General features: G+C 33.1%; 1 protein-coding gene across 1 annotated transcript; it reads left to right on the forward strand.

The window, feature by feature from the left end:
• Positions 1 to 2,030: 2,030 nt before the first annotated feature.
• Positions 2,031 to 14,708, forward strand: LOC111705330 (phosphatidylinositol 5-phosphate 4-kinase type-2 alpha). The gene is made up of 12 exons (XM_023477831.1): positions 2,031 to 2,345; positions 3,519 to 3,655; positions 4,464 to 4,506; positions 5,005 to 5,099; positions 6,496 to 6,607; positions 7,099 to 7,241; positions 7,662 to 7,786; positions 9,058 to 9,133; positions 9,680 to 9,745; positions 10,882 to 10,972; positions 11,665 to 11,701; positions 12,509 to 14,708. The coding sequence occupies exons 1-12, from the start codon at positions 2,088 to 2,090 to the stop codon at positions 12,577 to 12,579; spliced, it is 1,254 nt and encodes a 417-aa protein (XP_023333599.1). The 5' UTR covers positions 2,031 to 2,087; the 3' UTR covers positions 12,580 to 14,708.
• Positions 14,709 to 14,912: the final 204 nt, after the last annotated feature.

Genomic DNA, 14,912 nt, shown 5'->3' on the forward strand with positions numbered 1-14,912 from the left:
ATGGATTGACCCATAACTTACAAATTTAGAAAAAATAATATTTACTGAAACCAATATACAACACAAATTGAATTTCAATCATACAATGTGTCCCAATAAACTTGGGAATTGAGTGACGAATTCGAGTTCGTCTTTGTTAAAAAAACTAGCATTATTTGGAACTCCTAAAAAAACTAAAAGTTATTTTGATGAGCTGGATTTCTAAAAATTTAACCAAATATATTTTCTCAAACTTGTTCATAAAATCAAAACAAGGAGCTTCGAGAGGTCACAAAGTTGTACTACTGAATGTTACAACTTTTTCTACAATTTTTACTTTTTTCTTCTGTGTAGTTTGCATCCCAACATATTATCTATAATATATACAATACATGATATGTTAAACAAAGCTTACTCCGTGTACAATAACATCACAACAGTACTCAAGACTGGAGAAATCATGGGAATGCAACTGAACTCATCTCTCTCTATCTCTTCTGAATAAACAAATTCTTCTTCATGCTGTTTCCCAATACAGGCGCAACTAAAGGGGGGGGGGGAGGCAACCATGACAGGGAAATACTGGGGGTTTAGTGAGTTTTTTTTTGTCACATCTACAGTAGACGCTGTGTTGTGCCCATGGCTAGCACCTAGGGGGGGCACAGGGTAAAGTGCCCCTCTTTTTCCAGAAAAGAAGAGAAAGAAAAAACTGAAAAGGAGGAAAAGAAGGAAACGAAAAGAAATGATGGGATTCACGGGGTAATTTGTTCTTCAAATAGAAAAAAATTGTGCTTTCTGAAATAAACTATTTGTCAATTTTTATTTGTACGTAAAAGATAGGGTTTTAAATATTTTTTTCAGTTTTAGAGAGTTATCCTTTATCCTTCTTTTATTAAATAATGATTGATTTCAACACTGTTAAAGAGCAAAAAGTATAAGGAAAATGTTGCTAGGTTTAGGTAAATCTGTACCCATAGCGTCACAGCTTGCAGGAAAATTTCTAAAATTTTTCTGAAGCTTATATAATAGAGGCATTTGCATCCTTAATGATGCCATTTTCCTTTTTAAAATGACAATTTTTGACTATTCGCCAAGCAAAAATGTTCAGTAATACATGATGGTTTCTAGACTTTTACTTAAATCCCAACATTAGTTGATATATTTTATGATGTTTGACACCATTATTCCTCTAGTTAAAAAGGAAATATTAAAAAACTGTTTTTTGTTTTGATTTAAATGGCTTCTCAATAGCTCATAGAAATGTTTAATAAGATAAAAGAATCTCCAGCTTTTATATTTCAGTAATTTATTTTTATCTCATCCTTTGTGGGAAAGCCTGTATGTCATGTTATTCACTCTTCAGTTTAAGATTTGAAAAGTGTGATAGCTGAAATAGGGGGGGACGCCCATATGCCCCCCCCTCCCAATTAGGGGCACGCCTCGACGTTCCTTAGTTTTCTACAAGGATGTGCTCTATAACCCCCTCCCCCACCCCTCCTTATAAACTCTATAAGCAGCCTTTTTAACATTTTCGTATGAACTTTTATCGTTTTTATAACAGGGATATTTTGTGGTTTCGTTTCTAATTCTTTATGATGTATAAATATAACTAGACACGTTAGGAAATAAATTAGTTACAAATTCAAGAATCAAGGGAGTAATAAGAGACGACGTCAATCGTTCCACTGTTTTTTGGATACCACTGTAAGTTTCCGAAGGGTAACGATGATGATGTGATGTGTAAATGTATGATTAAATAAACGGAGGTTCAGTCTAAAATTGATTTTTACTGTCATAACTATGAAGACGACGTTATGATTATGGACGCGGCATTAAAAGCCAGTTTGCGCAAAAATTTCCAGCTAGACAAAAAGTTCGCATCGCAATAAGTGTCACAATGCATAATTGCAGAACGCAAGGGTTTAGGATTTTAATATTTGAATACTTTAAAGGTTAAATTTCATTTTAATATTAATGTATGAATCCCATAACTGGATTTTGTTATAATTGATGAAAATCATGACATATGACAACTGAATTAATTTGTAATTGTAGTTTATTTACTTATAAAGTTGATTTCAGATTGTTATGATTATAACCAGGATAAAATGAGCCAAACTCCTGTCATGGAAGGACAATCTAAAACCAAAACAAAACGGTTTAAAGTCAAACACCCGAAGCGGAAACTATTCCGAGCGAGTGAGCCCCTTCTTTCTGTGTTTATGTGGGGCGTGAACCACTCTGTGAGGGAATTGCAGCATGTCCACGCCCCCGTTATGCTGATGCCAGACGACTTCAGATCTTTTTCTAAAATCAAGATTGACAATTATGCTTTCAATAAGGAAAACCTTCCCAGTCATTTTAAGGTAAAGATCGAACAAGAATCAAACCGGTGTTTTGTTCACCCACTAGTGTTTTAACCAGTTCAACGCAATATTAGACATATAAAAGTAATTAAAACATTTGACATTATTAGTTTACAGAAACAAATGCGCATTTAGTTCTTACATGTATTATTAAAGTGGGGAAACGCAATAAAATTATCAAACAATCAATATTTATTCGAGACATAAGTAATTTTTAATATGTTTTTCTAATCTACTTATATTTACGAACATCGGCAGGTGTCATGGTGACATGGAAACGCCTCAACACGGAAACGACTCAACACGGAAATGCCTTAAAAAAACAGAATCATAAAACTAATTTAATGTCGTCTTCTAACATTAAAAAAAATTTAACAATTATTTTACCATTAATTTAGGGTAAGTTAGGTTGCGCCGCAGGCTACAAAGGGGGCCGAGCGCTGCGGCTAGGATGGCTATTAGGGGGCCGAGCGCTGAGACTAGGACAGGCTAGGGGGCCGTGCGCTACGGCTAGAACAGGCTAGGAGACCGAGCGCTGCGGCCATGGCTGTGAAAATCAGTAGAATATAGTCTTTTTAATTTTAAGTTGAGAGAAGACGACATTAAATTAGTTTTATGATTCTGTTTTTTTGAGGCATTTCCGTGTTGAGTCGTTTCCGTGTTGATGCGTTTCCATGTCACCAGGTGTCATAACACTAATTTGATGTCTAACATTTGGTTTGAAATTTGGTTAAAACACTTAGGGAAGGTAAACTGTCTGGCTCAGTCCTAAAACAGGATTGGGTCCGTCTTAGTATACGATTTTTAGACGTATATCGTATATTTTGAAATTACCAACATGATTTTTGGACCCCGCCCCACTCCAAAAAATGTACATGAAATTTGTATTATTTAGAGTAAGGCTAACACATGATAGGGGGCCGAGAGCCGCGACTAGGATAGGTTAGGGGGTCGGATGCTTAAGCCACATTTTCAAGATTTCGAGGTGAAAGAGAGGGGGGGGGGTCCAAGAAATACTAACTATCGCGGGAAAGTAATCGAATGCAGGACACTGGGTCAGAAGGCGTCATTTATAAATTGAAAATATATACAGTATACACTTGAGAAAAAGGTGAAATGAGTACAAATTAGCCTTGATGAGATTATTTTTTGTTAAAATTACTTTTATTTAAGGTGAAGGAGTATTGCCCCCTTGTGTTTCGAAACCTGCGGGAAAGATTTGGAATCTATGATGAAGATTTCCTGTCCTCCCTCATCAAGTGCCCTAAACCAATGGACGCTCATAAAAGTGGAGGAAAGTGCTATCTCAGGTATATTATTAAAGGGACTGTTAACGTTATTAAAAGTGACCCTCCATGCAAACATTGCAATGCCTGATTCACAACAGTTGCAGTAGCGGCCCTTAAAAGCGTTTTTCTTATAGATCATTGTCTAAAGTTTATAAACTGATTATTTTCTCTAGAAAAGTAACTTGCGCATATCTACGGGAGGAAAACAAAGAACATGTTCAGAATTGAACATTTTTAAACCTAGAAATACGACAATATCCTTTACATCAACGGTCAGATCAAGGTTTTAAGGATACCGGGCATGGCCATCTTTGCATGCTTAATGTCCCTTTAAGAAGTAGAATGTTTCACAAGATTTCATGTTTTTTGGCTGAACAACTCGACTTTATAAGGATAATATTTCCGTTTTTTTCTAATACATTGTCACGATTTTAATTAAATCGGCAAGCAGTTTAAATTATTTGTTAATCTTTGACCCAAGGTTATTAACACCTTTGTTTAACTTCATTAAGAATAAATCTGCATATATCTATATATTAGAACAATACATAAAATGAAAGCCCCAATTCTAAGAGTATAAACATTAAAACATTAATGTGAACTAAAAAAATGTTCATGGATGAAGATGTCAGTGGTTTGGATCCGAATTCACTGTGAAAGATTTTTCAAGAGAATATAATTATACACCTCTGAAAGTTTCGCCGTCTGTATCCGGATCCTGATCTGGATCTAAAAGGAATAGATTCAAAGCACTGACAGTGCTGCACTGTTTTAAGAAAAACCCAAATTAGAAGTTAAGCAATTTAGAAAGTGAATGTTGTTTGTTTAGTTATGATGGAATATATGTGATCAACACCCTTACCACGGACCAGGTTATTTCTTGATTACAAAATTGAAAAATTTGTCGAAAAATACCATTTGTTGCAATCCTAGATATCTGGAAATATAGAAGGAACTTCAATAGCTTTGTTTACAAAAAAAGTGTATGGCATTTTCTGGGAGAAATTTAAACAAACGCAGTGCTGCTACTTTGTTTATATTCCTCTAAGAAACTTCTGTGTATACATGTCATTTAAGCTATAGAAGATCCTTTTATACTTTGTACTTAACTTTAGTCGGAAAATCACTATGATGTTGATTCGTTAAATGATGATACAATCAAATGTTGATGTAATCAAATGGAATCACAATGTCAACCTGAATTCTGTCCCTTCAGTTAAGTGTAAAAATACAATTAACAATTTTATTGGAATTCTGATTCAACATGTACTTAGCCAAACCCTGGAACAGTGATATAACTATTTAACCCCTGACAAAGATAGGTTTCTTTTCTGGGAATAATTTTTAAAAATATATTTTTTGATTTCTAGGTTGAAGAAATGCATTGTTATCTCAAGCACTATCATCCTTATGTAGTAGAGCGACACGGGAAAACATTACTTCCCCAGTATCTAGCCATGTACAGGTAAATAGAACATTACTCTCCCAGTATCTAGCCATGTACATTGTACACTACAGGTGTACATACAACATTACTCCCCCAGTATCTAGCCATGTACAGGTAAATAGAACATTACTCTCCCAGTATCTAGCCATGTACATTGTACACTACAGGTGTACATACAACATTACTCCCCCAGTATCTAGCCATGTACAGGTAAATAAAACATTACTCTCCCAGTCTCTAGCCAATACAACATTACTCCCCCAGTATTTAGCCATGTACAGGTAAATAGAACATTACTCCCCCAGTATCTATCCATGTACACTGTACAGGTACATACAACATTACTCCCCCAGTATCTAGCCATGTACAGGTAAATAGAACATTACTACCCCAGTATCTAGCCATGTACAGGTAAATAGAACATTTCTCCCCCGGTATCAAGCCATGTACAGGTAAATAGAACATTACTCCCCCAGTATCTAGCCATGTACAGGTAAATAGAACATTACTCCCCCAGTATCTAGCCATGTACAGGTAAATACAACATTACTCCCCCAATATCTAGCCATGTCCAGGTACATATAACAGAACTTCCTCAGTTTATAGCTATGTACACTGTACACTATACGGTATATCATGTTAATATTAATAAAGCTGCGATGTATTTGTGTCTCATTTTTGTCCGTTCTTAAAGGGAGTGACCGGCAATGTATGGTGGTTGAACTGAATATGTGGTATTGTGGACACATTAGTTTCTATAATATCTTTTTAGGCACAAAGATTTTCTGCATATTTTCTGTAATTGTTATTGAAAAGACGACATTTGAAGAATTTGTAGAAATCTGAGAACAAATTCATAGAAAATAAGAAATTCAATAATATGATGAAAACGAAGTAATTGATTCTAACATTGACATATTGATAAATATATTCCTAAACATCTAATTAGTTTACTGTATAATTTTTACTTAATCCTTCTTCGTCGTTATTTAATAATAAAGAAACGATTCTGAAAACGTACTATTTTTCGTCGTCGATATTTAATAATATTAAACGATTTTGAAAACGTACCTACCCAAATTCATGATTTTGAACATCGACTTTGCACACAAACTCGGTAATTATACATCTTGGAAACGTTTTATATGTCTCAAATGAATCCTAAAAAGATTTTCCACAATACTGCATACTGAGTTTAACCACCATACATTGCCGGTCACCCCCTTTAACGTGTTTCCCTGGGGCGAATCCGCTTCAGTGCATTATCGATATTTCTTCGTAGTTGATGCGTTCTCTTTTGCAGTAAAGAATGTTAACGAATGTTCCCAGCTAATAAAAGTGTATAGTTAATTAAACGTATGTGTGGGTCATGTCCGAAAAAAATATGCCCCTGTTTAAAAATTTTATTTTCTAGGCTAACAGTAGACAATATAGAGACCTATCTGGTGGTTATGAGGAATGTGTTCAGCTCTCATATGAGAATTCATAAAAAATATGATCTGAAGGGATCAACAGTCGACAGAGAGGTATGCAGTATTTATCTTAATTAAAATTGATTCAGCATTAAAGTTTTTTGTTCAAGAATGAGAAACGATTGTTTGGGTGCTGAAATCCCTTGACCCACTTAAAAATCAACATTTCCCATTCCCAGATATTTAGAAATTTTAAAAGATTGGTCTATTTGGATTCAAAAACATTAACTTTTTTGTTTATTATCTGCATTCTGCAAGCATTTATACTAAACATAAACAATTAAAAGAATTCACAGATTTTCTTGTATTGTTATTGTTATTAAGGGAAAGAAAAATGTTAAAGACACATTTTTATCCAGAGACCAGCCTTAAACCTTCCTTTGGGTTATGTGATGCACCAGAAAAAGTTTTGGCCAGATCGTTTCAGAGATCTTTTAGCCGTTTTGACGTTTATTGGATAAAAACAAACAAACAGACCGGACACATTTGATTGATATTGATTGATTGATTGATTGAATGATTGATTGATTGATTGATCTTTCTAGGCTAGTGACAAGGAACGAGAGAAGAGCTTGCCTACCCTAAAGGATAATGATTTCCTGGGAGATAATTTGAAGATTTGTATTGGAGAGGAGGCCAAGGAGAAACTATTGGAGACACTAGCTGCTGATGCAGAGTTCCTTGCTAGGTAGGTTATTTTTAGGGATATTTAATATTTACATTTTCAAGAATATCCCCCCCCCCCCTTTTAACAGTCTTGACTTTTGGAGAAACTAGCGCAACGTAGGTAAACTTTAGGGATATATATTTTCAAGAATACCCCCCCCCCTCTGCACAGTGTGACTATTTTGAAGACACTTGCTACTGATGATGTGTTCCTTGATAAGGTAGGCACACTTTTATCAAGTGTCTCTCCTCATCTTTTAAAAATATTTTGGGGAAAATACTGTTTTAGAGTAAAAAGTTGCAAAAATTATTTTACAAAACCAGTTTAATTTTAGCATATTTTTTTCTTCTTTTACAGCGCAATGCACATATTTTTTAAACGTAGTATAAAAAATTCGAAGACAGCATTTTTTTTTTTTTTTTTTAATTGATTGTCCTTCAGGTTGAATATAATGGATTACTCGCTACTGCTCGGGATCCACGACCTCGACCTCGGTGCAGAGGAGGTCCTCGAGATGGTGGAGGAGGACGAGGAGGATGATGAATATGACTCTGGAGGATCTGGAGGTTGGGGTCAATATATTTTATTAAGAGTTATTTCTGAAAATGGATTGATGCATTTTGCAACTTGTATTTTGTGTTCCTAAGGGTTGACCCTGTCAGCTATTTCCCCATCCTTATCCAATGAATGCTTGTGCAGATTGACGACATTTATTTTTTCTTCGCTGAAGTGGGGAAAAGGGGTTTAAGGGAAAATGATGAAATTTTTGATTTCATAGTTTCCTGGAGAGCGGTAAAAAGTTCAGTTTGTGTACGCTTTATAACAAATCCATGTTAATCTATTATTTTTATTTTTAAAAAGCTTCAACTCTTTGCTTATTTACTTCTTAATATGTCATAAGTTTAAAAAAAAACTATAATAATAATTTGTTATACACGGGATATCGTTCGTTATTATTAATCATAATATCATGTTTTTGTCCGAGAAGTCTGTACCACTTGGTATAGTGTACGCGGGACATAATAAATAAATAAACGTGGGTTGAGACTTTATATTTTTTATTCCCTGAAGGCATAAAACTTTGACGCGCCTCTTTCTTTAATTCTGGTTTTAATTTGAATGATAAATGTTAGAATAACAGTTTGAAATCCCCCGATCGAATAAGAAATACCTTCTGTCGGCGTCATATAAAAATCGTGACAATTTGTTAATGTTCTTGGTGGGATTGCATAACAGCTCTTGAAAATCATGTTTTTTTCTATGAATATTGTTTTATTTTACATAATGAAAACGGCCCGTTTGAATTTAATTTCCTGCCCAAAAGCATATAAACTGAATTCTCCTTTTTATCCTTAAAAATAATATTTGTTGTGACTAAGTAAGTAACGTTAAAACAACTCTCAAAATCCCCACAAATATTACCGGTCCCCATCATGAAGACCAGTGTTTAGGAACCAGATCCGTTGGATCGGCAACATTTTGGCTTCATGGATTCGAATCCGCAAAAATATGCGGATCCTACGTCAAAATATCAGCCAAAAACTACCAAAAATACTGTTTTACTCTGAAAGCCCATATCTGAAAAAAGAGAGTTTATAAAAATTTCCTGATCTCTGAATGGTTCATCAAGTTTTAGCATAAAACTAAGCGAAAAAAAGAAAGAATTTTTTTTGACGATTCTAGTGTTCATGACCGGGGTCCGGGTCCATTTATTTCCTGTGCGGATCCAGGATCCGGATCTGCATCCGCATCAAAATTAAATGGATTCCAAGCACTGATCAAGACATCAATATTATTTATAATTTAATTATCATTAAATAATTTATAAATTGTTTAGGTGGGAATGCATTAACTCCTCCTGATAGCCCTGGATCTCCTAGACATAGGCTTTCAGAGCAGAGAACAAACTTCAGGAACATAATAACATTACTTGAAGATATTTTACGGATGTTGTTATGCACGATCAGCTCAGATTTCTGCAGACCAAGGTTGTTTAATTCGGTTGATTACTCTCGATGCGCTCCAATGTACGGAAAATGTCGTCTCCTAAGATACATATATAAAAACCTAATATGACGTCACTGATAATAGAGACGAGAGCGGCGTCATATGAGGTCATCAACTATTTATCTTAAGAGACGACATTACACGTATATTGGATCGCATCGAGAGGTACAAACTTACCAACCTTATTATACAACCTTGCTACGGACTGATGTTTGACTTGTTATTCATTTTTTTAATTATTCATGCATAATGCTGTACTTCTGTATGTAGATTATTTAACATTGAACAAATTAATATTTTCCCACTATTTAGTATTTACACTCAAAACTTCATTAACTGCCTGACGGTTCGTCAGGCAGAAATTAGAACTGTAGTAACCAATAAAGATTGATCTGTTCATGAAAATTTTCTTTAAAACGACAAAAATATATGTTGCAATGTGTTTTACATAGACGAGCTAACTCTACAGTCAACGGGGGAATTAACCCCGACAAGGATATATACGCTATTCCTTCAAGGTAATCTTACTTTTAGATTTCGGATATACTGTGAGACCCATAAAACTGTGGAATAGAAAGGAAGTTTTTAAGCGATAAACTGCGTATTTCATGTTGCTATAAAGTAAATTGTTATATCATCAGCTTTAAAACAACATAATAATTAAACTTGGTATGTATTAGGTGTATACCGCACAATTGCCGTAATTAATGTTTATTAGAGTATCTAAAACCAATACTTGACTCCAAAAGTTGTCTTCCATTCCACAGTTTTCTTAGTCTCACAGACTAATATAAAAACAATTTTTTCTCTATTTACGATAATAAGTTTTAAGTTTCATAAGACTGGACATGAAATCTATCTATTTATATACTTTGCTTTTCTGCCTTTGTGTTCAGGGGCGGATACAGAGGGGGCGGGGGGACATTCACCCCCCCCCCTAAATTTGGAATTTTTTGTTCCTATTTTTAGAATAGTTTCTCAATAGCATGCTTAAAGGAAACAAACCCTAGTGCAAAACAGGAAAAATATCTGTCTTAATAAACTATAATGTGTGAAAAGTTAAAAATCTAGTTTGTTAGTCTTTAGTCATTAATTTTGACTCTTTTTGAGTCTTTTAAGTCAAAAAAAAATTTCGCCTGCGCCGCGATTTTTGTTCCTAATTATGAATTTTTTTGTTCCTAAAAAATCTTGCCCCCCTCACTTAAATCCTGTATCCGATTTGTTTGTATCCGATAAACGTCAAAACGGCTGAACCGATAGAGGCCAAATTTTTTGTGGGACATTAATTTTTTTTATATAAAATCCGCGAACTTTGTAAAATTTTGAAAATCGCGAAGAAGTATTATTTAATTCGCAAATTTTTTTGTTATTGTTTTATATTGTTCTAAGAAAAGGTGCTCACAGATAGAGCAACAATTAAATAAAATAGTATATGAGCGCAAAGTGCCCTAAAAGCCTAGTTTTTTATATATTTGAAGAAGTATCTTAAATAGTAAAAAATTTATTTTCTTGTCTGTATTTTTTTCTCCACCGCTCTTTCGGTCTCACCAGGGAAGTAGTTCTATTTCCTAGCCTAGTTCTACAACTCCTCTTTATTTAGTACTTATGATATTTATTTGTTGTCAAATATTTTACGAATGTATTTATTGTTCAGGCCGGGTCCCGGGAACTCTCAAAATAATGTTTATTTTCTCTCAATTGTTGATGTTTTAACCCACTACGGAATGAAGAAGGCCGCGGCAAAGGTAAAATTGTATTTTTAATTATTATTAATTTTATGTTAACTTTTTTATCTCTTTTACTTGCACTCCGCGAACGGCGGGTTTGCCGACGCCCCTAGTTCCCTATAACGTGAAGCTATCAGGGTGTTATGAATAACATAACGGGTTTTTTGTTGAAAGACGTTAATCAATAAACATCCACCGTTTGACAGCTTGTAAATTTAGAAATTATAATCATACACATTTCATTATTTGGAATATGAATTATTTTTATTGACAATCTTATTTTCATCGCACCGGTAAACTGATAAAGGGTTGAAAACGGAATTCTATAAACAAAATTAATTGAAACTTAAAAAGATCCACGCACTGCAGATGATAGATTGCTTCAAATTTTTACTACAATGGGATTTTGAATTGAATTTTTTTTTTGAGTGGGGGGCTGGTTTTTTATGACAACCCTGACAATAATGATATAACTGCCATATCTAATACTGTTTTATGGACAATCTTATTTTCATCGCACCAGTAAACTGATAAAGGGTTGAAAACGAAATTCTATAAACAAAATTAATTGAAACTTAAAAAGATCCACGCACTGCAGATGAAAGATTGCTTTAAATGTTTACTACATAAGGATTTTGAAGTGGATTTTACTGGGGTTTTTTTGGGCTGGTTTTTTATGCCAACCCTGACAATAATACTGTTTTATGTAGGCGGCTAAAACCATGAAGTACGGGAGTGGAGTGGAAGGTACTTCTATCATAATTATATTCATTATTTACATCTACTTAACAGAGAAGTTCAGGGAGTTTTACTTTACCAGGGGTTCTCAAGATCAGTTTTACTTTACCAAGGGTTCTCAAGATCAGTTTTACTTTACCAAGGGTTCTCAAGACCAGTTTTGCTTACAAAACATACAGAGCGCAGGCAACGCGTTAAGTAACATTTTGAACTTCACGAAAAAGTAGTTTTTCACAATTTCATAGTTTTTTTCATGAAATTTCGCAGTGCGGGCAATTATTTAACCTTATTTCCCAAGGGACGCTAAGTGACTTCTCTGATAGGAAAATTATTGGTTGATAATTTTATAAACTCTGTAAATTTCGAATTATATCAGATTTATTGGAATAAAGGGAAAATATAAAAGCATCTTCGAAAATGTGAAAACCATTTTGAATTCTTGATTTCCCCGAGATGGACTACTACGTAATTGCAAGTGACTACATTGATAAAGTGGCATGTTCTATTCACAACGGTTTTGTTTAAATTAGATGTTCAAGATTTTATTTTTAAATAGTTATTTTTTATACCTTGGGAATCCACTTTGCCTTGAATCAAATTATTCTTATAAAAGTCGACAAACCCAACTTATTTTAAATCTAGCAAAGAACAATGAACATTCCCGTGGTACTAACGAATTATCCTATAAAAAATAAGATGTTAATGAGTAATACTCTGACATACAAACAGACAAACAGAGATAACTTCTATATATATAGATCAGATTAAGATATCAATACTTTCCTGATGAGGTATTTATTTATTCTTTTATTTCAGGCATATCAACAGTTGAACCGGAGCAGTACGCTAAACGATTCATTGCATTCATCGCTGAAGCGATCGAGTAACTGGGGTCTATTGTGAACATTTATATATTGAGTAACTGTGGTCTATTGTGAACATCTGTACATCGAGTAACTGGGGTTTATTGTGAACATATATAAATTGATTAACTGGGGTCTAATGTGAACACATATATACTAAGTAACTAGGATCTATTGTGTACATATATGTACCTTGAGTAACTAGGTTCTATTGTAAACATCTGTACATTGAGTAACGGGTGTCTATTCTGAACATCTATATATTAAGTAACTAGGGTCTATTGTAAACATCTATATATTGAGTAACTAGGGTCTATTGTGAACATCTATATATTGAGTAACTAGGGTCTATTGTGAACATCTGTATATTGAGTAACCGGGTCTTTTTTGAACATACACGTCATGAGTAACTGGGGTCTATTCTAAACACTTGTATATTTAGGTCATTCTAAAGCGTATAGTGTACAGTACAGTATACATAGAGTAAAGTATAAAGTGTACTTTAAGAGTGTATAATATAACAATTTACTCAGATTTACTGCACAACTATTATTGAGTAAATATGGAGTAAAGAAATAACTTCCTCTGAAGAATGTAAAAGAAATCAAAAAAAAAAGTTTCCCTACAATTGAAACATGTATTTACTTGATATTCAATATTTTCTTTGTTAAAAATTCGCGAGCGAAGGGTTGTTGTTTTAGTGTTAATGATACAAATTCTGTTGTGAATAGATAAGATTTGTGTTGTGAAATATCAAATAAATATGTTTAGCAAATGGAAAATTTTTGCATAATAACCTGTTCAAGTTTTTTGCCGGTTTTTTTAAGTGGGTTAACATATTATGAATTAGAGGTTCTATTCTATTTTATGTTGAATTCAACAAGGTTCATGTATTTTGTATTGTTCACTGTGTAGTGTGTAGTGAATGGTCTTGTATTTAATTCTGTAGATAAATTTACTAAAATGTATTTTGTATTGTTCACTGTGTACTGTGTAGTGAATGGTCTTGTTTTTAATTCTGTAGATAAATTTACTAAAATGTATTTTGTATTGTTCACTGTGTACTGTGTAGTGAATGGTCTTGTATTTAATTCTGTAGATAAATTTACTAAAATGTATTATTATTATTATCAGACAGAGTTAAAGTTTATTGGCTAGCATTTTAGTTCTTCAAAAATCAGACAAAAAAATCTATTTTGATTTTTGAAAAGAGCTTTATCCCCCCACCCCTTTGCTCTCCATTTTAACCTGTATTTAGATAAATCAAAATGCTATTTATGACGACAAAATTTGCAAGACATTTACAGTGATGTAGCATTCACTAAAATCTTACAACCGTTTTCAAATAATTCACATTTACACTAAGCAATGCACAGAAAATATAATAGGAATGTACATGATATGTTTTTAATAATATTGTGTACATTTTAATTATAAACTTTAATAATTTTAAAAATAATTCCCAACGCTTACAATACGGAAACTTTAAGGTTATCAAACACATTCATATCGCAAGAAAAAAAGATCGTAATTTTAATTACACCTTCAATTGAAGAGTGACATAAACAACATAAAGACTGTGAATTGTTTATGGCATTCCTTTTGTACAGATGTACTTAAAGTAACAGTAATAATTCCCTTTAATAAAAATTAAATGTTTACAGTAAAGTCAAGTCTATTCAAAATCTGAATTATGTTGTTAACAATTAATCATTCCATTTAATGCAAATTTTTATTTTAGTTATTACTTTTCTCGCTTCAAGAATGCAATGGAAAATAAATATTTTTTTTTAAAACCCAGCTTATTTTGCAATTGCATCCATGTCTAAAGTAATTGACTTATCATATTGCTTATTAATAAAAGAAAATACTCATCATTTCTTAACTTTTGTATTACTATTTTATTTGATAAAGAATGTTGCTAAACATGTATTTTGTTCTTAATATTGTTTAAATCTGTGTTCATTTCTCAAATAATCGCTTTATCATTAATGCTTTTAACCTTTTATTGTATATTCTAGGGCACAAAAATCTCAAAGGCTTCTCTGTAATGTAATTTATAAATTGGAATTAAAATTTAAATCAAAACTTTAAAAATGCTGCTTGAAAAGTCAAGAACCTAAAGATTAAATGATCAATAAAAGAAAAATTGGGAATTACCTTATTAATTCTTTTGGAGAGAAAAATTGCGCAATTATCTTGAACAGTTTCAATTAGTTCGCGCATTAACTATCAAATGAGACCTAACTCAAGTTATTAACATTCAATTATATCAATATGCACACTGTTCCTGGCTCTGATCAGAATTTTTGTTCTGATCTTTAATTCTGGTTTTGTGACATTATGTAAATTGTAAA

Source organism: Eurytemora carolleeae, unplaced genomic scaffold (assembly GCF_000591075.1).
Source record: "Eurytemora carolleeae unplaced genomic scaffold, Eaff_2.0 scaffold651, whole genome shotgun sequence".
Taxonomy (NCBI): Eukaryota; Metazoa; Arthropoda; class Copepoda; order Calanoida; family Temoridae; genus Eurytemora; species Eurytemora carolleeae.